The 24,868-nt window shown below is 39.4% G+C and overlaps 1 protein-coding gene across 2 annotated transcripts in view; it reads left to right on the top strand.

Annotated features, from left to right (window-relative positions):
- The window catches only part of CA8 (carbonic anhydrase 8), a 93,736-nt gene that overhangs the window by 27,447 nt on the left and 41,421 nt on the right, over positions 1-24,868 (top strand). For both annotated transcript variants that reach the window (XM_054246779.2, XM_078353567.1), the window contains exon 4: positions 23,332-23,427. In XM_054246779.2, the coding sequence (XP_054102754.1) occupies positions 23,332-23,427 (96 nt within the window). The remainder of the gene's footprint in view (positions 1-23,331; positions 23,428-24,868) is intronic.

The raw sequence follows: 24,868 nt of genomic DNA, 5'->3' as shown, positions 1-24,868 counted from the left end.
TTTATGAGTCTGCTCCCTAAGAGTAGTTCAGATTTCACAAGAGTTAAAAGAGAAAAAAGGAGGAGGAGTTGGTTGAGGAGTGGAGAGGAAAGCCAGCTTTGTTCAGGGAAAACCCCTCCTTACAGAAATCAGGAATAGGGAAGCAGCATTCCCGTTAGGAAGACTGACGGCTCTCTCAAATTCTCCCACTTAGCCTTTAAAGCTCATTGGCACTAGACACTAACAAGAGGACAAAGCTCTGGGAATCAGCAAAGGAAACCAGTTTCCTTTCACTGCGGGTTTCTTCATTTTAGCCATCCGGGATTATGTATATCCCTTTTTGCTTGCTTCCTTGTATCTAAGAGTAACAGTTTTCTACTTTCTAAAAGGATTTAGGGATAGGGTAGGGTAAGCAGAGATTCTGAATTATCCAGGGTTTATTGGTTTTTTTTTTTCTAATTTACTTGGGTGGGCTTTTGTGCAATTTATTGTCTTAGCCTGAGCTGATCCTGTTTGAACCATGGATATAACGAAAGGTGGTTTTGGATGATTCACTTTTCAAAGACTGTGACCCTGGTCCAGGGCTTAGCTCACTAATCCTCTTTCAAATTTGGGTTGTACAGCACTGGAAATATTTTGTAGTGAGTTTTAAAAACAAATATCACTTATCCAACTTGTTATGGAGAACAAATACTACAGATTTTTATCAGTGGGCATTGTTCCTAATTAGCTTACCAGCTCCGACGTGGTTTGTTCAACTGCGTTCCCAATCTTACTGTTTTCGAACCTAGCTGATCCAGAGCCTGACTGTATTGAAGGCGTCTACATACAGGCAGTGGTGCGGGTCACAGAGGAATCAAGGCTGTACTGTTGGCCACGGTCTGTCACTTGCTCCTCAGCTGAGCTGCAATGGATGCTCTGTGTTAGCTCTTTCTCTTCCAGAGGCTGTTCACTGAGTTTTGAGTCTGTGAGGGAAGCGAGATGGTAGAGTGGCATATACTATTCAACAAATAAGTGTTTAAGTGTCTTGTGTTTAAAGCCAAACCCTGTGAGAAAGACAATATAAAAAAAGTTTGTGTTTAATGCTTCTACCGTCTGGTTTAGAGAGGTGGAAGTAAGACAGAAACGTGAAAAGATAGTGATTAAAGGGGTAAGTGACAATGTAAGTCAGTTCAAAACACACTCAGGAAGCCACTGATATGTATTTGCCTCTGTGGCTGGTGCTGAGGGTACGACCATGACAGAGAATCCAGGCCAGCAGTTCACATTGCCTTGGTGTGGCAGGCTTACTCAGAAGCTGCTGCGACTACTTACGTATGAAGAAAGCCCTCGGAATGGGATATAAAGAACACAGATCAGAGAATAACTGACTTTTGCTGAGCTCAGAGAATACTCTAGAAAGGAATGGATGTTGGAGCTGGGCTTTGATGACTGAGTAGGAGTTCGCTGGGTACACAAGGCTGGGGAGTCCATATCAGGATGGGAAAGTAGCATGAGGCAGGGCAGAAATGTTGGACTCCTCATGGTGCATGGGAAAGGGCACTAGCGGTAACCACTGAGGATTCTGGAGTCAAGCTGAGGAGGGCCTAACTTCTTCCTGAGAATGAGATGCTGCCTTCGTGAGGCAACTGAGAACCACTAGCACTTTTGAATAGGTAGATGATGTCAGTGAGTGGCCTAGGGTGGTGGAATGCAAATGGGAAAACAAGACATGGATGGCAAAAGAAGAGGTGGCGTGAGAGACGCAGTTGAGGATAAATGGATTCAGCTTGAGGAGTGTTTGGAAAAAGCCAAAAGGATGCTGAGAAATGAAACTTGACAAATGGAATATCCGTGGAATGAAATTATTGGAATAATTCTGGTATACTTAATGGGGAAAAAAAAAGTGTCATAAAGTGAGGTACCATTGTGAAGGAAGATGATGAATTTTAACTATTTTAATGATAGTGTCACTTTCATTGCTATCCATATTGCTTTTATTTGTTTGTTTATTTTTGAGATAGGGTCCCACTCTGTCGCTCAAACTGGAGTACAGTGAAGAGATCTTGGTTCACTATAGCTTCCACCTCCTGGGCTCAAGCCATCCTCCCTCCTCAGTCTCCTGAGTAGCTGGGACTATATAGGTGTGTGGCATCGCTATGCATGCATGCATGGCTAATCTTTTTTATTTTTTATTTTTTAGAGATAGGGTTTTTGCCATGTTGTCCAGGCTGGTCTTGAACTCTTGACCTCAAATGATCTGCCTGCCCCAGCCTCACAAAGTGCTGGAATTACAGGCATGAGCCACCACCCTCAGCCATTGCTTTTATAGGTTGAGTATCCCTTATCTGGAATGCTTGAGACCAGAAGTATTTTGGAGTTTGAATTTTTTTTCAGATTTTGGAATATTTGCAATATATTAATATATTCACTAGTTCAGCATCCCAAATCTGAAAATCTGAACTCTAATCTAAAGCGTTTTGAGTGCTAAGATGATACTTAAAAGAAATCCTCACTCGAATATTTTGGAATAGAGATTTTTGGATTTGGAATGGTCACCCTGTAGTAGTTGGGGTTGCAGTTCCTTGGAAAGTTATAAAGATGTCCTTAGCTCTAGGTAGGGTGAGGAGATTAAAATGTTTGAAGCTATGCTATGCCTTATAGAATTTGACTCTTACCCAGAACAGTGCTGATCTCTCTCCCCACAACAGAAGAGTGACTTAAACTAAGGATTAGGAGATTCTAGCTTTTATTTATTGCTAATTGGAGTTGGTTTGTATTCTCAAGGGAAAGAATTCAGCTTTGGAATTTCTATCCCCATTTAAAGTCTGGTGATCTTAATGTTCACAGGGTAGTATATGGCTCTGCCTGAGTTTCCTAGGCAACCCAGCAGAACCTGCCCTTTTGGGTGTGTCTTTCTGAGGGACTTTGTCCTGATATCTACACTCCTTGGAATCACTACAGCTTGCTGTTATCAACTGATGGTCCTGGAATCTCTCCCTTTCTGTCACACCCTTCTCATTCATCTTATTTTTCAGTCTAAATGTACATATCCCATCAGTGCACCTGGGGGCTCTCATACCTTTCTATACTTTATACATTTATTATACTAGCAGAAAATAAAGATAATAATATTGAGTATGAAAGCTGCAAATGGAGATGCATCAGATTTCATGGATATTTTACATTTACTCACATCTAAATTTTAATCGAGACTTAACTTTGACTTTGATGTGAAAGCCAGTATTGTGTAAGCACTACGTAATTCTATTTTAGATTGTTAGGATTTGTCCTACTTGGCATTACTGATTCGAAGTGAGCTAAAAAGCTTTGGGACAACTAGACTTTGGCTTCTTGATTCCATTTAAATTTGAGGCTTCCTTGTAGGAAAAATTATACTTGATCGTTCTAGTCTAATTTCAGAAGCATTTTGAATGCATTATTGAATAAATATTGAGTTTTATGGGAGGGGTTGAGCAAAAATTTGAAAGAATGGCAGATGACTTTCTTCCAACAGCCTTTCTCGTCCAACCTTTTTCTGTGGAGTAACAAAGTTAGGAGGTATGAAATTGGACTGACTAAATACGGTAAGTTATTTTTTAGAATAATATTCAGTGAGCATGTACATAGTATTATCCATGAACTGGAGCCTTGTGTGTTGTTAAATGACATGGCGGGAAAGGGAATTGGGAGAAAGTTGTCAAGGTCAAATATGGTCATGCTGAATGTGCGAGTAGTTGAGGTTTTTATGTAATTAAACTCAAAGCTAAATTCTAGGAATTTCGATATTTGAAAGTTTGGTTTGATTTCTAATAGAATTTTAGTTCCTGGTATACATGTAGTGGGCTATACATAAGGTGGTCAGAAGAATCGATGAGAAGATTGTAGGCATAGTGACAGGTGCTGAGAATGTAGAGGACAGAGATGTCCTTCTCCCACCGAGGGGACTTTGCCTTTGCTCTGTCCTCTGTCTAGAGGATTTCCTCCCCACTGCCCTGACCCCAGATAGCCTCATGGCTTGCTTCTTTAGCATCTTTGAATCTCTGTTCAAATGCCAGATAATCTGTGAAGCCAACCCGAGCTTTCCTTAATCTACTTGGAACCTGTGTCCACCTTCTTTAATTTGTCTTTCTCCATAGCATTTTATAGCAATTTAATGGCACATCAATATATATAGCTATGTTTATGTATGTACTATATATGTATAAAATTAAATATAACTGTTTCATAATAGTCTATTTTGGCTGGAGTTTGGAGGAACTAGAAATTAAGTAATTAGAGATAAATTTAGAATAGTAGGCTGAGGGCAAAGAATGGAAGCTCTCGAATGGAGTTTCCATAGAGAAGCTGTGTTTTGGTCAGATGTATGATGTACATGTATTATTCAACCAAGAACAGTGGAACCTCACTGTTAACATTGCACAGTTCTGAACTTTTTATTTGTTCACTCAATATTTATTGAGCACCTTCTGTGTGTGCTCTAGACAGTTAAGTATTAGGATAACACATTAGTGAAAAAATATGCAGAAATCACTTCCCTTACAAACCCTTCCTTCTAATGAAGTGAAGTGTAGTCAATTACTTTGGTCGTAAGAGGTGATGCCCTTTAGGAAATCATTGCTAAAAACCAGATCTGATGTTCACATGACCTGAAATGGGATGATGGGCTTGACAAAAGGAAAAGGATGAGTGTTAGAACCAACGTGGGGACAGAAGACTGTAGAGAGCTTACTGAGCTTTGATGGTTTGTTTGGAGATCAGTGAAAAGATCTACTGCTTAATTATTAGGAAATAATGAGGCAAATATAAGAGATTGGGGATTAGGTTTAGACTACTATTTTTAGCTGATAATACATTTTATGGTCATTCATAGTTGGTTTAGGTTCTTCATGTCCTTATTTTTGGGGATATTATAAAATGATATAGAAAATGCTTTTTAGATTTTTTTGTATGAAAATCTCTAAATCAGAGCAAAAAGCTCAATTATCCTTGGACACAATTTTATTTTTAAGAAATATTACCTTTCTATCAGAAGCCAGCATTTGGATTGTAATGAAAATACACAATGTAAATTTTATTTTATTTATTTATGTTTGCTAGGCATACATCTAAAAGATTTGATATAAGTAACTAATGGAGTGTTTTTGCTCAGCATCATATTTCTCCATTGTATGAGTGCATTGGTTTAGGGCAAACAATAAAAGATACAACTAAAAAATAATAGGAAATATTTCCTCTCACATTACAGGAATTCCTGAAGGGTGGAGCCAGTGTTGGTTTATGTGGCCATTCAGCCATATTTCCAAGGGCCAATTTCTTTCTGTATTGCTGCTAAGCTATTTCAGCATTTTAGCTTTTTTCCTGTTTGCTTCGTTTACTCATGCTTGTCAGGTGGCTATGTTAACTCTAAGCATCAGATCCTTACGAATGAATGTTTAATATAAGCGAGGGATTTTACTCTCTTGCATTAAAAAATAGCTTTATTGAGATATAATTTACCATAACATTTACTCATTTAAAGTATGGTATTCAATGGTTTTATTATATTAACAATGTTGTGCTACCATCACTATAAACTAATTTTAGAATACTTTCCTCATTCCAAAAAGAAACAGTCATTTTGCATTCCCTCTCTTCTCAGCCCCAGATAACCAGTAATCTGCTTGTTACCTCTGTAGATTTGTCTGTTCTGGACATTGCATATAAATGGAATCACACAATATGTGGCATTTTCTGACTGATTCTGTCACATAAAGTTATCATGTTGTAACATGTATTAGTGTATACTTCATTCCTTCATATTGCTAGAGAGCATTTTGTTACATGGATGGCTATGCCGTGTTTTGTTTAGCCCTTCTTCAGTTGTTGGATATTTGCTTTTTACCTTTTCACTGGTATGGATAATGTGGCTACGATCATTTGTGTGCAGGTTTTTGTATGATTATGTGTTTTCATTTCTCTTGGGTATATTCCTAGGAGTGGAATTGTTGGGTTACATGGTAACCCTGTGATTTACATATTAGAAATTGCTCATCCATTTTCCAAAGTGGCTGTACCATTTTACAATTTCACCAGCAATGTATAAGGGTTCCAGTTTCTTTACGTCCTGGCCAACACTCGTACATTGCTGGTGAATACAGAATGTATATATGTTGAAAATACACTATGTGTTATTTTGTTCATTCACCATGTTTTTTTTGTTCAACATGATTAGGGAATCATTTGTGTGTGATGTATCATTTTCATTTGTTAATTTTCATGTGTAGTATTATGTGAATTTTCCACAATCTATTTATTCTGCTGTTGATAGGTATTTAGCTTGCATTTAGCTCTAGTCTGTTAGAATAGAGCTTCTTTGAATACTCTGGCCTTTTGGTGACCATATATCTAGAATTGGAGCCTAGGTTACAGATTAGGCATAGTTCAGTTCTAGTGGATACTGCCAAATAGTTACCAAAGTGGTTGCACCAATCCATGTTGCTACCAGTTTCATTAATCTCTTTTTAAGAATTAGGAAACATTTTCCTAGAAGTCCTCCTTACCCCAACCCTCCAGCAGAATTCCCCTTATGTATAATTGACCAGAACTTCTGTATTTGCAGGATCTTAAAACAGTCATTTCACGAGAAATAACAAGGCTGTAACTGTCTAGTTTAAACAAGATTTACCCTGTAGCACTGAGCAGGAGGTCTAACATTCTGTCAAGTTTCACCCTCCTGATGTATAAATGCAGATGGGGTTCTGGCAGCATGGAGGAAAGGAGAGGGAACTGGTTGATGGTTAGCAGTCAATTTTGTGTTCCAAAATAAGAACATCCAATTAGACCAATTAGATGCCTATCTGAAAAAGTAATTTTTTATTCCACAAGATATTTCTTCTGGTATTAGTTTAAAAGGTACCTGGACTTTTAGTTTCAGGGTAGCTAAATGTAGTCGGTGTTTAATAAATTGCTGGACACGTATACCCTCCCAAGACTAAACCAGGAAGAAGTTGAATCCATGAATAGACCAATAACAAGTTCTGAAATTGAGGCAGTAATTAATAGCCTACCAACTGGGGAGAAAAATAAAAGCCCAGAACCAGATGAATTCTACAAGAGGTACAAAGAGGAGCTGGTACCATTCCTTCGGAAACATTTCCAAACAATTGAAGAGGAGGGACTCCTCCCTAACTCATCTTATGAGGCTGGCTCCATCCTGATACCAAAACCTGGTGGAGACACAACAACAAGAAAGGAAAACTTCATGCCAATATCCCTGATGAACATTTCTATGAAAATCCTCAATAAAATACGGACAAACCAAATCCAGCAGCATATCAAAAAACTTATCCACCACGATCAAGTCAGCTTCATCTGTGGGATCCAAGACTGGTTCAACATACATGAATTAATCAAAGAGAACTACAAACCACTGTGCAAGGAAATAAGAGAGGACACAAACAAATGGAAAAACATTTCATCCTGTTGGATAGGAAGAATCAATATCGTGAAAATGGCCATACTGCCAGAGTAATTAATAGATACAATGCTATTCCGATTAAACTACCATTGACATTCTTCACAGAACTAGAAAAAACTGCTTTAAATTTCATGTGCAACCAAAAAGGAGCCCGAATAGCCAAGACAGTTCCTAAGCAAAAAGAACAAAGCTGAAGGCATCACACGACCTGACTTCAAACTGTACTACCAGACTACAGTAACCAAAACAGTATGGTACTGGTGCCAAACAGACATATAGACCAATGGAGCTGAACAGATACCTCAGAAATGACACCACACATCTGCAACCATTTGATCTTTGACAAACCTGACAAAAACAAGCAATGGGGAAAAGATTCTCTATTTAATACATGATGTTGGGAAATCTGGCTAGCCATATGCAGAAAACTGAAACTGGACTCCTTTCCTTACACCTTGTACAAAATTAACTCAAGTTGAATTAAAGACTTAAATGTAGAACTGAAAACCATAAAAACCCTATGGAAGAAAATCTAGGCAATACCATTCAGGACATAGTCATGGGTAAAGATTTTGTGATGAAAGCACCCAAAGCAATTGAAACAAAAGCCAAATTGACAAATAGTGTCTAATTAAACTAAGGAGCTTCTGCACAGCAAAAGAAACTGTGATCAGAGTGAACAGGCAGCCTACAGAATGGGAGAAAATTTTTGCAATCTATCCGACAAAGGTCTAGTATCCAGAATCTACAAGGAACTTAAACAAATTTGCAAGGAAAAAACCAAAAACTCCATCAAAAAGTGGGCAAAGTGTGTGGACAGACACTTTTCAAAAGAAGCCATTTATGTGGCCAACAAACATATGAAAAAAATCTCAACAGCACTGATCATTAGAGACATAAAAATCAAAACCATTATTAGAGACCATCTCACACCAGTCAGAATGGTTATTATTAAAAAGTCAAGAAGCAATGATGCTGGTGACGCTGTGGAGAAATGGGAATGCATTTACACTGCTGGTGGGAATATAAATTAGTTCAACCATTGTGGACGACAATGGGGCAATTCCTCAAGGATCTAGAACCAGAAATACCATTTGATACAGCAATCCCATTACTGGGTATATACCTAAAGGAATATAACTCATTCGGCTATAAAGACACATGCACACGTTTGTTTATTGAAGCACAATTTACAATAGCAAAGACATGGAACCAACCCAAATGCCCCTCAGTGATAGACTGGATAAAGAAAATGTGGTACATATACACCATGGAACACTATGCAGCCATAAAAAAGAATGAGATCATGTTCTCTGCAGTGACATGGATGAAGCTGGAAACCATCATTCTCAGCAGAGTAACTCAGGAACAGAAAACTAAACAACACATGTTCTCACTCAGTGGGAGTTGAACAATGAGAACATATAGACACAGAGAGGGGAACAACACACACCAAGGCCTGTTGGTGGGTGGAGAAAGAGAGGGATAGCATTAGGACAAATACCTAATGCATGGGGGGCTTGAAACCTAGATGACGGGTTGATGGGTACAGCAGACTGCCATGGCATATGTATACCTATGTAACAATCCTGCATGTTCTGCACATGAATCCCAGAACTTAAAAAAAATGTGCCATGAAGTCGCCATTGTACAGTGGTTATTATTTTTCCTACAGAAACAGTATTTTTATTACAATTTCTATCTTTTTAAATGCTTAACAGGAAATTAATTAAAAATATCAAATACTTTTATATAAAAGGAAAGATAATAAGTGTACCTAAGTAAAACTTTCTTCTGAGTTACGTTATGTACAGCAAAGATGGTACTTGGAATTTTAAGGGGCCTTTCTCAGTAAGTACGCATACGTACACAAATACAGTTTTTTAAGAGATAATATTTCTGCTTAAAACTAATGTGTAGCCGGGCACAGTGGCTTACACCTGCAATCCCAGTATTTTGGGAGGTCAAAGCACGTGAATTACTTGAAGCCAGGAGTTTGAGACCAGCCTGAGCAACATGGCAAAACCCTATATCTACTGAAAATACAAAAAAAAAAATTAGCCAGACATGGTGCACACCTGTAATCTCATCTACTAAGGTGCCTGAGGCATAATAAGTGCTTGAACCGGAGATGTGGAAGTTACAGTGAGCTGAGATCATGCCACTGCATTCCAGCCTGAGCAACAGAGCAAGACTCTGTCTCAAAACAAAACAAAACAAACCCCAAACCCCCCACATGTGGGTTATTCATAATGCGAACTTTTAGAAGAAAGACTTTTGTTTCTATTATTTGAATTTACAGAGGTTTTTGAGAATGGCTTGGATGGCTAGGATGATAAAGACATTGAGTAGTACAGTGTATGTGCATGCTAGAGCAGGGGAATGAGCAATGCTGGGAAGTCGAGCCTCTAGTCAGTCCTGGAGGAGGCTCAGGGTTAGGTAATGCTGGGTATAAGGGAAGCCCTCACTGCCTAACTGCTGTTCCCATATCTGCTCTCTGAACTTTTAAAGCACTTTGGCCATTGATGATTGTTCACTTTGGATTGTGTTCAAAAATGTAAGAATCTTGTTTGAAAAATCCCCCCTGCCCCAGTCAGTATGAGCTGTGCTGAACTGAAGTGCATTGCCATGTAAACATAAGTTAAATTTCCTATCTGAATTGTGCTTTTTTGGTTCACACCCATTGATGCCTTTCCTGTTCCTAATTGACCTTTTTAAAAAACTCACAAGCTGTTTTGGTACAAGTTCCACCTCAATCAAGGAAAGTGATACTTCACCTTGTCACAACATTGAAAGGGAACTTGGGCTCTGTATTTCAGGTCACTAGTGTGTTAAAAGTCAATTTTCTAGAATGTCCTTTAAAATAAGTTGATTGCTTATAGCATTGCTATTGTATTAACAGGAGAGTCTTATACAAATCACAGCAAAGCATGATTCCCTTTAATTAGCACTAGAAATAATGTGGTTTATTGATGAGTTCACTAAAGAATGGTTCTTTGTGCAACTCCATTGAGCAACAAGTGAGTTGGATTAGTTTGTTATGATTTTAAATTACATTACAAAACTTACATAAATAAGGAAGTACTTTGTGGGAAAAGCATAGGTGTAGATTTTCACAGGGCTGTTTGTCTTTCAGATTAGGGCAGTTTCATTTAGTTGTAGGGCAAGAAAAATTCTTCCATTTCAGAGAATGTTTTTTGTACAATTCTTGCTACATGTGCCTCAGAATTTACTTTTCTCATAGTATTTTGAAATTTTAGGGTGTTTATATTGTTGGACAGTTTCGTGTTCTTTGCATTTTCTCATGGCTGTGGAGTTAATAGAAGATGCATTTTTACTGTAATCCCCAGGGAATGGTGGAAATGCTTATGAAGACTATCTGTTTGCCAGACGTATGCCATATCTTATTTCATTATTAAAATACTCCTTAGAGGTAGATGTTATGTATGTTTTTCAGCTGAATAATCAGGTCATGAGACATTTAAGTATTTGCCCAAGGTCATTTAGCTAATGGCTGAGACTTGGACCAACTACCATTCTATTTCCTATACACTGTATGCCTTCCCCTATTTCTAATAAACACGTTCTGATTTTTGCTTTATTTAATTGCAATTCAAAAAGTGAAAGACTCTGAGTAAGCAGTGTTAACAGACAGGTACCTTTCCAGGTGTAGTGGGAATTAAAATAGAGTGATTTTTAAAAACATTTTCAGATAAATGCATTTTATTGTAAATTTTAATATTTTGAATTGTAATTGGATTTAAAAATATTCTTTCTGAAAACTAGGTTATTAATCTATTAGCTATGTGAAGTTGGAATGTGAATATTGATAGTGGTATTTCACAGAGGAATGAAAGAGAAATGAAATAGTGCTGAATTTTAAACCCAATTAAAATTGTTGTAGATGCATGCTTATTACTAAAAAGAGCTTATTACTCTGATTGTCACCAACACAGCTGAAAATAGTTAATACATAATAAACCAAATCTGCTATATTCACCAAGATTATGAAAAGATATACTTATTTACTGAGTGCATTGTGTGCAAAGGAGGTTGGACTGTACCCCATGGACAGTAAGGAGCACCTGATGAGATGTGCAGTGTATGATTGCAGGGTAGAGAATGAATTGAAGCCAGCTTTGGAGGCATGGAGACAGTTAAGAGATGGGCATAAGTCTAGCGATAGATTATGGATCTTGAAACTTAAAGCACTGGTGATGGCAGTCAGCCAGGTGGATGCATTTGGGAGATTTTCGAGAGGTGGAAATGGTAGGACATAGCTCTTGGTTGTTTGTAAGGGAAGAGGATGGTGGAAGAGATTTCTGGCTTGGGCTCCATCACCAGAGGTGGGAAGTGAAGACAAAGACACAGTCTCAGGGGCGGTGGAGGGAACTCAGCTGTGAGATGCTAACTTTAAAATATTACACTAGAGATATTTCACTGGGTAGTTTAAAAAGGGATATAGTCTTAGGACAGATTGTGATGAAAAATGCTGATTTTGGAGTCATGGGCATCCAGGTGATGATAGAAGACATGTGAGTAGATAAGAACAGCCAACAAAAACATGCTCAAAGAGAAGACGTGTGAGGGCAGAGCCCTGTCAGGGGAAGAGAACCAGTAACGGAGTGATGGAACTGCTGTTGAAGGGGGAGACCAGGAGGGTGTGGCACTGTGAAACCCACCAGAGGGGGCAATGTGAGAAGGACAGGTAAGACTATTGGCTGCTGCAGAGCAGGTGATCTGGTCTCCTGGGCCAAAAATGTGATTTAGTGGTGTACATGGTGAGCAATTTCACTAAACTGATGGGGACGATAGACAGATTTGAGTGGATTGTAGAGGAAAGAGGCAGGGAGGAGGTGGTGATGGGAATGGTTATAAGTTTTTGAGTTTGCTGTGAAGAGAAAGTAATAGGAGGGTATGTGAGGTCAAGGAAGCTTTTTTTTTTTAAGATGAGAAAAATCTGTCTGAATGGTGTTGAGAAGGAGCTAAGGAGAGAGAGGTTAAAGGCTCAGAAAAGAGCTGGTGGATGAAAGACTTTTGAGTGGTAGTAGCAGAAAGCAGCAGATGTTTACTCCTGGAAAAGAGAAGGAGGGAGGAAAGACTGGCAGGAGGTCCCAGCAGGAAGCAGAGACCATTCCTTCTGATGGTTTTATTTTCTCTGAGAGGCAGGTGACCTTGGTGTTAGAATATTAATGATGTGTATGCAGGGATGCTGCTGGTGGGCCTTGGGGCTGGATTTAAGGACAGTTCCAGCTGGCACTGTCTTATAAATTGTGGAGTTTAAACACTTGGAGACGTGGCTCCAGTTCTTCGGTTTTTCACAGCTCTGCTGTCCTCACTTCTGGAGACATTTGAAGTTGTGGCTCTATGGCGGTGATCTGGCTTTCTGTGATGGAAAGTGTTATTAGTTATCTTTAAACTGAAAGAGAGTAAGTAGGTGAGTTCAGGCAGCATAGTGAGAAGAGGGTCCTGCCAAAGTGATCACACCTGTGTTTTCCAAGCTGAGGCGCTAGACCTTTCAGCGCTGCCGACCTTTCTCTCGCCACTTCCCACTTCTCTGACTCAGATTCTGCACTAGCCAGCACTTTACAGAGACGGTTCCTTGCCCTTGTAATGGCCTCACATGATAGACAGTCTGGTCCCCCTTTTGCAGAGGAGACATAGTTCAAGTAGCTTTCCCAGGAGCTGGAGGGAGAGTGCTCACGAACACCAGGTATGCGGCTGGCATGCTAGTGGTGTTTTGGGTTGCACACTCTCCTTCCTTTCTCTGGTATTTGTTGTCTCTGCAGAGACGGTTGCCATTCCTCCATGCTTGGTGTGAACACTCACACTGTGCATTCTACCCTGTTCAATCTTCTCCAACCCCCACTCTTGGGATTGAAGGTGACATGGGTGGTGGAGCCACACTGCCTGTGTCCACAGCCTAGCTCTGTCACTTGTTTGCTGTGTAATTGTGGGCAGGTTACTTCGCCTTCTGTCCCTCCATTTCCTTCTTGTTAAATTGGGGTATTGATGGTGGTCATAGAATCTACTATTATGAAGATGCTGATGAGGATGGAATGAGGTAATATTTGTAAAGAACAGTGCTTGGCAGAAAATGTAACATCAGTGCTTATTAAATCAATAAAAATAACCACAGCATCCCCTAACATTTTTATTGTTAAAATCCTTTTCAGTCATCTTTTTCTTCTATAGGCTATAAATTATATATTTTTATTTATTTACATCCTGGATTTTTTTATAACAAGATTTGAGGTCTTTGCATTTCCAGTGTCAGAGCAGTGAACACTGAAACTCTAGATACTATCGGTGCTCCATGAATGTTGAGATGAATGCTGCCATTGTTTCAGAACTCTTTCATCATCGTGGCTCCCATTCAGGGATGAGCGGGGTGAGGATTGCAGCCTGATTCATTGTATAGGAGGAATAGATCCAATCTATAAATGACTTACTTTCCCTAACAGACCTGTTGACAGTCTCTTTACTTTGCCTTCCTTATTTTACAAAATAATAAATGAGGTATAGGGAAGTATAGCAATTTAATTGCAGCTATAGCCTGAAATTCAGGTTTTTTTTTTTTTTTTTTTTTTTTTTTAAGAAATAATGTGTAGGATATTTCCTGGAAATCAAGAAACCAATGTTGAAGAATCAGTTTTAATTGCTTCCGACTTTACATTAAATATAAAACATAAAAATGATGCAGTTTTTTTTCCTTTGATGCAAGACCACACCAACAAGCTTTTCCCAACCCTTTATTGTGAATTTCATAAAGGAGGCATCATTTTTGGGAAGAGAGTCCAATGGGGTTATGATACCCTGTTCCTTAGAAGGCAGGAAACCAGTCAGCATTTAAAGAGGGAAACCAGTCAGCATTTAAATGTCTGCTTTGAAATAAGACATTCTTTTTATAAATTACATAGGACTAGTGCCTTTTTAATAGAAGATTCTGAACCCTAAGAACACTATAAATACCTTTTGATATTAATATCTTCATAGGAGAAGTTGCTCTGAAGCCCTTTGTCACATTCTCCTGTTTCTCTTCCACCTATCTATATGAATAACATAGTTAGGTTTCGGCAGACATAACAAGTAGGTGATCGCTAGAGAGAGAATTTTTGGAATAATTTAGTTTCCATTCCATGCTTTACAGGACTTTTTCACTGTCATATCTGTCTACGCCTTGAATGTCCTTCTCTGAATAATAGACACATAATATATTGACAATGATGACTTAAAGCGTAGCAGCATCCAAAAATAATGCACACTAAACCTTGATTTATCAGCTGATGAATGGGCTGCCTCATGTAATTCTGTGTGGATGTGGAGAGACATGGTGCTTTCTCTGTTCACTATTTTTCAGTTATCTGATGATCCACTTTGTGACTCAAATGCTTCACTTTCGTTTCCTTTTCTCCTTTTTCCTTCTTTTTCCAGTGCTTATTATCTTCTATATTCTTTCTTTCAATTCCCAGTATCATAAGAACAGCTGAGATATAACTCCTCCCACTTTGTTCCTCTTTTCTTAAGTTTTATAGCCCGCTCTGAGAAGGGCTGTTTCGAGTGTGGTAGAGCATGGGTGAGTGAGATACTTGGCTTCTGGAACTTGGAATCTATTGACACTGCTACGGTTTTCTATAGTTGGGTTTCTTTGGGGCTGAGGAAGGCAATTAAGCAAAATCAGGACACAGAAATGAAAATCTGCTCTTGATGATTTTTTTTTTTCCTCTGTGAATCTATACTCTACAGCGGCCTAGCTTGGAGGAAAGTTCTTAATGGCTATAGATTGGGTAGAAAGTGGTTTTCAGGTCCAGTTACATCTAAGTTCACGGGTTACATCGAGTATTTATTATTCATAGAAACTTAACAGCAGCCTGTGGCTTCTCCCAGGCTTTACTTTTAACCATTAAGAAAACAGATAAGAAGAATATTAAAAAGTCAAGGGTGAACTTTGCTCACTCACAAAACAGTGATTTCAGCTGCCTTCAAATGTGTTTTCTGATAATCCTGCCCACCTTATAGGCTGATTGGCCTTGCTCCACTTGTCTTATCCTCGTGTCTCTACATTCTATCTCTGTGCCTTTCACTGTGCTGAACCTGCCAGCTCAGTAACCTAAAAAACAGTCCAAAGTCTCTTTCCGTCCTCATTTTTCCTTGTTTCTTTGCAGCTGTCACAGCTTTGCTGCTGGTATCTCCTTGACACTAGGGATGCCCACACTCTCTTCTAGGAAGTCTGTTCTCTTTTAATGGCACTTGGGAATTTTCTGAGTTTCCTCCTCCATATTTGATAGTCCCTCTTTCATTATCTTACCATTTTCCAAAACTCAAGTCTTTGGCCCTGCATCAGTTTCTCTCAAGACCACGTATTAGTTTGATTTTATGCTGCTGGTAAAAACATACCCAAGCCCAGGTAATTTATAAAGAAAAAGAGGTTTAATGGACTCATGGTTCCACGTGGCTGAGGAGGCCTTACAATTATAGTGGAAGGTGAAAGGCATGTCTTACATGGTGGCAGGCAAGAGAGAGCATGAGAGACAAGCGAAAGAAGAAACCCTTATAAAATCATCAGATCTTGTGAGATTTATTAACTCATGAGGACAGTATGGGGGAAACTGCCCTATGATTTGTTATCTCCCACAGAGTCCCTCCCACAACATGTGAGAATTATGGGAGCTGCAATTCAAGATGAGATTTGGGTGGGGACACAGCCAAACTGTATCAATCCATGAATGAAACAACTCTACAAGGTCACATTTCTCTAGGGCAAGCTTGTTCAACCCATGGTCCGTGGGCCACATGCAGCCCAGGATGCCTTTGAATGTGGCCCAACACAAATTTGTAAACTTTTTAAAAACATTGTGAGATTTTCTTGCCATTCTTTTTTTCTCATCAGCTATCATTAGTGTTGGTATATTATATGTGTGGCCCAAGACAGTTCTTCTTCCAGTGTGGCCCGGGGAAGCCAAAAGATTGAGCACCCCTGCTCTAGGGGTATCTGCTCCCTGTACCTTTAGCCCTTTCTCAAGGCAGCAGGAGTTCTGTACGTCTCATTAAGGGGGCACTAGTTTGATTGTTTTGATGTGGGTTTACAGTCCTATCTAAATCTGAATTCAGTTGTGGCTTGCACCTGTAATTCCAGCTCCTTTGGAGGCTGAGGTGAGAGGATTGCCTGAGCCCAGGAGTTCAAGGCTATGGCAAGCCACGATTTTGCTACTGCACACCAGCCTGGATGACAGAGCAAGAGATCTCTTTCAAAAACCAAACCCTCAAAACACCCCTGAATTTCTCTCTCCTTTGATACGATGATTTCAATGGAAATCCCGGTTATCTCCCCTCTTTCTCTCCTCCTTTTCCTTACTATCTGCTGGTCGAAGTTCTCAGTGTCTGTCTCCCTTCCCACTGTCCCCCCCTCCTTCCCACACCTTTTATTTCTGTCATCTCCAGACTCCCATCTGTATATCAAATGTCCATCAGGGCCTAGGAGGACAGGTAGGATATGGGTGGGTATCAGGGCAGATTGGGGAAAGGCATCCAGGTGAGTGGGCATAAGGAGAATGGGGAGGCTGTTGTGAGGAGTCAAGGTCATGCTTGGTTTGAGCATGTGGGGAGAGTTAGGGTGGGGATGGATGTGGTTGGAGAAATGTAAGCCTGGTATGGATAGGAAATAAAGGAAATCAGAAATTTTCAACAGAGGAAATGTGGTGGAAGTTGGGCTTTGTAATGTAAATTCCAGGGGCCAGGAGAGGCCTAGATGGCTCTGGAGATAAAGGGGAAGGGGTCCCAGGTCTCAAGCTTGTCAGGTGGGGTGGGAGGGGGCGTTCTATGAAGAGTGTATGGGTGGGAAGCTCCTTTGAAGAGAATTGATGTCGGTTCTGGAAATATTCATCTTGAGATGGCAAGAATCTGAAAGGAAAGGTCCTTGCATTTGCAGATAAGAGTTGTCACAGAACTTGTATGGGTGCCCAGGGCTGGGGAAAAGGGAATTTGTGAGTCACAATTGCCTTTTCAATTTTTACTACTTTTTCCATCCTCATGATTCATTCTTTGGTACTTTACTGCTGTCATGTTATTTATGTTAATAATAAACCTCATTTATCTTGTAGATACCTTTCGGTTAAGCTGCCATGAAATCTTCAGACTTATTTTTCTCAGTGACAAATGATGATAAGGCTATGGCATGTCACGGTTTCATAACTTTGGACAAATCTATCTGTTCTGTGCGTTAAGTACATTGAGACAAATGTTTTGAACGTTTCACAGGTGCTAATGGTAAGGCAGCGTAATCAGTTGCGGGGAATATGAAGTTGTGAGTCCTGTAGCAAAAGCTCAGTCCAAGGTTTTCCCTGAAGCTGTAAAAGGACGCATTATGCTTGTTTTCCTGTGGTCCAGTTTTTTGACAGAAGACGTGGTCATCATGCTGCCAGAGTAATAATGGATCTTGGCTGTTTTATGTCTTTGTGACACTTGCCTCCTGTTGGTAGGTTGGGAGGAAGAGTGATGCGGAGTGAAAAAAGACTCAGTTTTAATTGTTATAGAAAACCACTTGCTTTTACCCTGACATCCCCAAGTGTAGAAGGAGGCCAAGCCTTTTGCCTTTTGAAGGAGAATGGCTGAAGGGAGCCTGGAGGCAGATTCTTTCAGCAGGAGGGATTCTGCTATTGTTGTTGGTAGCCATAGTAGGCCTTGGGTTCAGGCTGCAAGTGCACCTGCTGTGCGAGTGCTTACCAGGCAGAGTAGGTCTAGGCTCCCGAAGGCCAGTGAGGCAGGGTCCTGCCTGGGGCCGTGTTTAGTCCAGTGGACCCTGGAGGAGTAAGTGACCCTATGCAGTGGGCCACCTACCTGTAAACAACAGATGCAGTGCTAATGCCACCAACCCTTGCTCTCCTTAGAAATGATAAGTGGCATTTACATACATGGTCTGAACTATAATCCAGTTGGCTGCTCTTCATTGTCAAAATCTGTCATCCTGCTTCCCTGCCTTTGCTGGCTATATATGACTAATGCTAATAACAGCAAAATGTGGTAAGAATGTAGGAAAAAGAGTACCATGGAAAGGCAGAGAGAGGCGTGAATAATCCAGGCTTTTAAGATCCAGCCTCCTATGTAGAGAGAGACTGATGCTGAAAGAAGTGACTAGTGAAGTTCGCAGAGCTAAAGAGTTGCAGAACTGAAACAAGAATCTAAGACGCCATTCCTAGCTGAGGTCTTTTATGAGAGCACACTGCCTCTCAGAATTTATCAGGGGAGTTGGCGAAGTGTACAGGGTTGCCGCCTCTGTATCCTGCCCTCTCCATAGACCAGACACACCCCAGGGCATATCTGGGCTATTAGGCTTTGAAGTGAGTCTTGTGAGTCCTCTCTGCCGGTAATAGCTGTCTACTTGGACCTTAATAAGCCAGTTCATAAGATGCGCTGTGGCTGCCTCATCATTTCCTAAGCTGTATCTGTAGCATCATATGCTTTCCCATTCAGACCCGTTTGTCCCCAGATGTCTTTAACCATTGCATTAGAACAAACTTTGGAGCATGTATTCGTAATATGTGTATATTTGTTAATAAATTATATTGATGCATTAATATGTATTTATGTTACATATTTTATGAAGCATAGAAAAATTGAAATAAAGTATTTGATAAAAATAAGTTTAAGTAGAAGGTTTAATATGTTATTTCTGATCATCAGAGGATTGTTTTGTCCCTTCAGGCCCCCTCCCCAAAGGGACCATGTTTTGTCTTAGAAGAATAAATCAAACATTGTCACTTTGTTAAAGTCATTTTTCTTTATTCCCATTGGAATTAGTCATCTTCAGATGCAAGCTTATATTGGTTGCCATACTTTTCTTTTTGTTTGCATGATCGGTATTAGTCAGGGTTCTCCAGAGAAACAGGGAGAGGGAGAGGAGGGAGGAAGAGAGAGAAGCAGAGGGACAAAGAAGAGATTGGGATTTAATTTAAGGGATTGGATCATGTGGTTGTGGGGGTGGGCAAATCTGAAACTCAAAAGGTAGACTGAAAGCTGGAAATTCACGCAAGAGCTGATGTTACAGCTGGAGTTTGAAGGCTGGAAACTCAGGCCAACTTTTATCCCGAGCTCTGAAGGCAGAATTTCTTCTCCTTTGGGGGACCTTAGTCTGTGATCTTAAGCCCTTTAACTGATTGTATGACGCCTACTCATATGGCGGAGGGCATTCAGCTTTACTCAAAGTCTGTTTATTTAAATATTAATCACATATAAAAAGCACCTTCACTGCAACGTCTAGACTGGTGTTTGATCGAACAGTTGGGTACCAGTAGCCTAGCCAAGTTGACACTTAATATTTACTGTCCTGCATTTCTGTCATAATTTTTTAGCTGGGACTTTTGTGGTAGCCTCCTAACTTATATTCCAGCCTTCAATGTCTGCAACTTCCAATTCAGCTCCTGTGCTATCAAAGAGAGCTTTGAAAGAAAGAGATTATTATGGGGGAGTTTGATTCCAGACTGCATACATAATAATGATATTCACTGCAATAATATATTGCTTTAGTATTTTCCAGAATACAGGTATGATAATTAACATTTAAAGCTCTGTGCAGTCTGACCCCTCTACCTCTTTAGCCTCACCTCTTGTCATTGCCAGACTTATGTATGTACCCTCTAGCTACCCACCAAGGTACTGTTAGTCCTTCAAATGCACTTATAATTTTCCTGCCTCTATGGCTTTGCTTCGCAGAACAGAACCAGCACTAATTAATACAAAGCACAATATGATAAAATTATAGGAATAAAGAAGGGGCAGTGGCAGAACAGATGTCAATGTGAATAATTGAAGCTTTTTGGATTTGAAATGACTTTCTTATGGTGAGCAGAAAGCAAAGGGTGAGTTAGGTGGTGTCATGGGCAGCTTTGTGTCTCTGCCAAATTCCTGTTGAAGTGCCAGTTCCCAGCACATCAGACCGTGACCGTATTTGGACATAGGGTCATTACACAGCTAATTAGGTTAAAGGAGGTCATTAGGCAGGCCCTAATCCACTATGACTGAGGTCCTTACAAAAAGAGGAAATTTGGACACAGACTTATAGAGAGGCAAGACCATGTGAAGACAGAGGGAGAAGCTGGCCATCTACAAGCCGAGGAGACAGGGCTCCAAAGGAACCAGCCCTGCTCACACCTTGATCGCAGACTTCCACCCTCCAGAAACATGAGAAAATAAATGTCTGTTGTTTAAGCCACCCAGTCAGTGCCACTTTGTGATGACAGCCCTGGCAGACTCATACAGATGGGAGGAAAGGTGCGTGGGGAGCAGAGTGAGCTAACTTGAGAGGCAGCGCAGGTGCAGAGTGCTGTGCCTGTGGGCCACGCATCTAGGTTACCACTGCTAGGTTATAGCTGAATGTTGGCTGAGTTCCAGAATGGGTTGGACATTTGCCTGGTACTTGAATTAGCCAACATCTACTGGTGTGGAAAGGGGGTCTGTCATGATTTGTTTGGTCTGAAAATGAGAGAAAGGACCTTCAAGAGAAGAAGGTTTATCAGAAGCAAGACAGAGCTTTGTTTTTTAAAGCTTGGATACCTTGTTATTGTGAGGGAAGAATCTCTCGTGCTCTGGAACCACCAAGACTTGGGTGATTACTGAGGACCCAGAAGGTGGAGTTAAGGATGTGTGGGAGAGCTGCTGTTGCTGCTTTCGTTTTGTGTTATTTTGCTAGACATGTGGGGGTCATAGTGACCTTCTGTTATCCTTGTTAGCTTGGGTTGATTGAAGAGCCAGCATTTCTCTTAATTTTTCTTTTCTTTTTTATTAAAAAGAATATTTTTAGAGCAGTTTAACATTTATAGAAAAATTATAAAGACAGTACAGAAAACTCCCATATACCCCAAACCCAGTTTCTTTTATTAGTAGCATTTTACATTATCATGGTTACATTTGTTACAGTTAATGGACCAATACTGATATGTTACTAATCCACATTTTATTTAGATTTCCTTAGTGTTTACCTAATGCCCTTCTTCTGTTCTGGGATCTCATAACATCATGTTACATTTAGTTCTCATGTCTCCTCAGGCTTCTTTTGGCTGTGACGTTTTTCTCAGGCTTTCCTTGTTCCTGATGACCTTGGCAGTTTTGAGGAGTACTTACTGATTAGGTATTTTGTGGAGTGCCTCTCACTGAGATTTGTCTGATGTTTTTCTTGTGGCTAGATTGGGTTATGGGTCATTGGGAGAAAATGCAGCAGTAAAGTGCCATTTTCATCACGTGTAAGGTTACATGCACCCTATCAACATGACTAATCACTGTTGATGTTGACCTTGATCAGATAGTGTTGGCTAGTTTTATCCACTGTAAAGTCACTATCTTTATCCCCTTTCCATACTTTACTCTTTGAAACAAAGTCAACACCCACAGTACGCACTTAAGGAGTGGGGACCCTCAGCTTTTAAAACACAGAAATTGTGCAGCAGTTTTTGAAGAGCAGGTGTGAGTGACGATGTTGCTGAATTGTGGAGTGGGGAAAGAGAAAAACCCATGCTTTCGTGGTTTATTATTATTTTTAAAGCCCCAATATATTGCTGTGAGAAGGAAGACAAACGTCAGTGGGAATTTTGTATTTTGTGGAATAAAAATTTATTTCAACCTTGGGCCTAGACCTTCTTTGCTGGTTTAAGTAAGACAATCAGTTCTTACCTCTACCACCAGGACCCCTATCCTGTTGTTGGAGCCAGAGAAGGAAAGATTAAAATTGTCTTGTATTATTGAGAGATTATAGAAGACAGTTTTCTTAAAAGCAGTGCCTTTCAGTTGCATTTACTGTGTGGTCACAGTCTGTGAGTTTTTCACAGCCGGTCCTGGCTAGGTGGGCCATGGGTACTGTCTTTTCCTAGGTTACCAGTTCTATTATTGGTAGAGGATTTCTTACCTCCCTCTAGTGCTCAGTTTTATAATCACAGATTCTACCTGGATCAATTCAGCAGTGGAAAAATCAAATTTGTGGCAATCTTTATGATAATTTTTCTGAATATTTTAATATAGATGCTAAAATAGATAGTGGTTGAATTTTAGCTATGTCTTTTGGTGTTAGAACTAATTTTAAAATGAGGCAGTGTTGTAAGGTGGTGAGTAATTATAACTTGATGAAAAGCTATAGTGATGAAGATTGTTTTCTAGGCAGAAGGTTTACCTACCTACTATTATAGTAAGAACCTCAGTGGACATTTGATTTTTAATCAGGAATTGAATTTGGCTTCTTTCAAGTGTTTTATCAGTGCTCTAGGAGCAGTGCATATTCTAGATAAACTTGAAAGCTGCAAAGCTTTATGAGGCTAGGAGTGAGGGAGGCCTCTCAGCATTGTTCGTCATTTCTTCACAGATAAAATTTTATCTCCAGTGCAGGAAATAGCCTTCTTTAAGAGATTTACATCAGCATTTGTTATTTTACCAGGGCTTTAAAAATGCAGCATTTTTTTTTCAGGTCACTATCTGTAGATATTCTTAAGAAAATGGAAGTAATTTACTAGAACTAGAGGCGGACTTTGTACACCTCCTGATGGAAATACTGGGTGGTGCAGTATTTTGCTATGCAAGTATTCATCCTCTGAATGAGTCCTAGTATTTGTTCCCAGACCTGGAGTTTTGCTTTATTGAGATCCAGAAGGGTGACATCCAAGGAAAGATAACTGAATCCGTGTGAAGTCTGCGAGTCCCTCTAGTTCTCTTCCTCCACATCAGGACTGAAACTGGACTAAGGGGCAGCGATCCACTAAGCACTGCTACTGTTCAGAAATAAGGAAAGACTTTATACAGATAACTCGTATTAAGCCAGTCATTTATTTGTGTCTACTTGTGATCCTCTTGTTGTATGAAACACCATGTAGAAATAGTGAAGAAATGACTATCTTTGCACATTAAGTGATGTGGTCTGTCTGTTGCCACTCACCCAGCTCCATCTGATCCACTGGAACTCCACTCTGTTTGGCAGCATTGATGAGGCTGTGGGGAAGCCGCATGGAATCGCCATCATTGCTCTGTTTGTTCAGGTAAACCATCTGCTGTGATTATCGTATTGTTTAGAGATGCTAATTTCTAAATCATTTTGTAAAATATTTTTTCTCAATTTTATTGCTTACAGATGAAATTACGAACATACAGAGAACACTTGATAAAAATAGATAACTTGATCCTTATGGTTCATGAAAGTTCAGCCATATTCATTGGTAGAAAATAGTTACTTTATTTATTATAAATTTTCTTCAGAGTGGCATTCAAGGTCCTTGAAGAAATGATTTAGGAAATGTCTCCTGAAGGTAGAGTTTATTTTATTTATGAAAAAGATTTTCAGAAAATGTTTTTAGACCCTGGTTTACAGAAAAATCTATGAAAAATCTATAATAGAAGATTACTTCACCCCTTCTTTATTAACAATTTTACTCTGAGATTACTCGAAATGCTTTGAAGGAAAACACTGATAAAAATCAGACTGGCAAAGACCTTGGCAGATATAGTCAATATAACATTTAGATTTGAGCTCTGTGGTAGGCAAAGGATAGTATATGAATTTACCCAAACATATGAAAGCAGGCCATGTGCTTTCAGAGGTAAAAGCTTAATCTTGTTTTTAAGGCAAATCATCGAAATTTTGTTTTATTATATATTTGAAATCATAAAAGATTTAGAGGTGAAAGAGTGCCTGAAAATTTTAGCTCTAAAGCTGCCATCAGGACCAGAAAGCAGAGTTCCAGCTCTGCATGGCTCTGGGTTGCCTCTTGGGTAACCTGGGAATAGAGCATGTTAGCACAGTGTTCTTCAGAAACTTAATTTTCCAAAGAGAGTTCCATAATGGGCCCTTTTAAACTTGTTTTTTTATGGCATATATATCAAAAATTAATTGCAATAATATTTAATACCTATCTCCTAGATATTTCTTTATTGATGTTTGCAAGTAGCCATCCAAATTTGACTCTTGATATTTTTAAATAAGCATCTTGCAAATATGACACATGCCACAGAATTTAAAAGGAAATCCTTACATTTTTCAGTGAGCCCTCCTCTGACTGTTTATTCCATGGCTTTGTCATAGGCAGGGACTTACATTCTTTGTATTTTATAACTGGATTATATAAATCACAAAAAGAAAGAAAAAAATCACAAAATGTTAATGAAAAACTTAATTATACAAATATATTTTGATAATTTTTAGTGTATTGAAGTAACAATTATGAAAGACTACTCTTATAACCCAGAAAAGTTAATAAAGCATCAAAATCTGAGGAATTGAGACAAGGTACTATCTCATTACTAAAAACAAGAATAAAAAATAGTAAGATAAAGTAAAAATAAGAAATACAAATAACCACATAGTCATATATAGAGGGGAAAGGAACATGCCATTTTCATCTTGGGAATTGTTAATAAATATTTGTGGGTGGAATTAGGTGTGATAGCTTAGTATTTTCACTTCCTGATTCTTAGCATGTAACA

The sequence above is a fragment of the Callithrix jacchus genome, chromosome 16 (assembly GCF_049354715.1).
Source record: "Callithrix jacchus isolate 240 chromosome 16, calJac240_pri, whole genome shotgun sequence".
Classification (NCBI taxonomy): Eukaryota; Metazoa; Chordata; class Mammalia; order Primates; family Cebidae; genus Callithrix; species Callithrix jacchus.
Note: the sequence above shows the minus strand (reverse complement) of the source record. Positions and strands in the feature narration are given on the sequence as shown.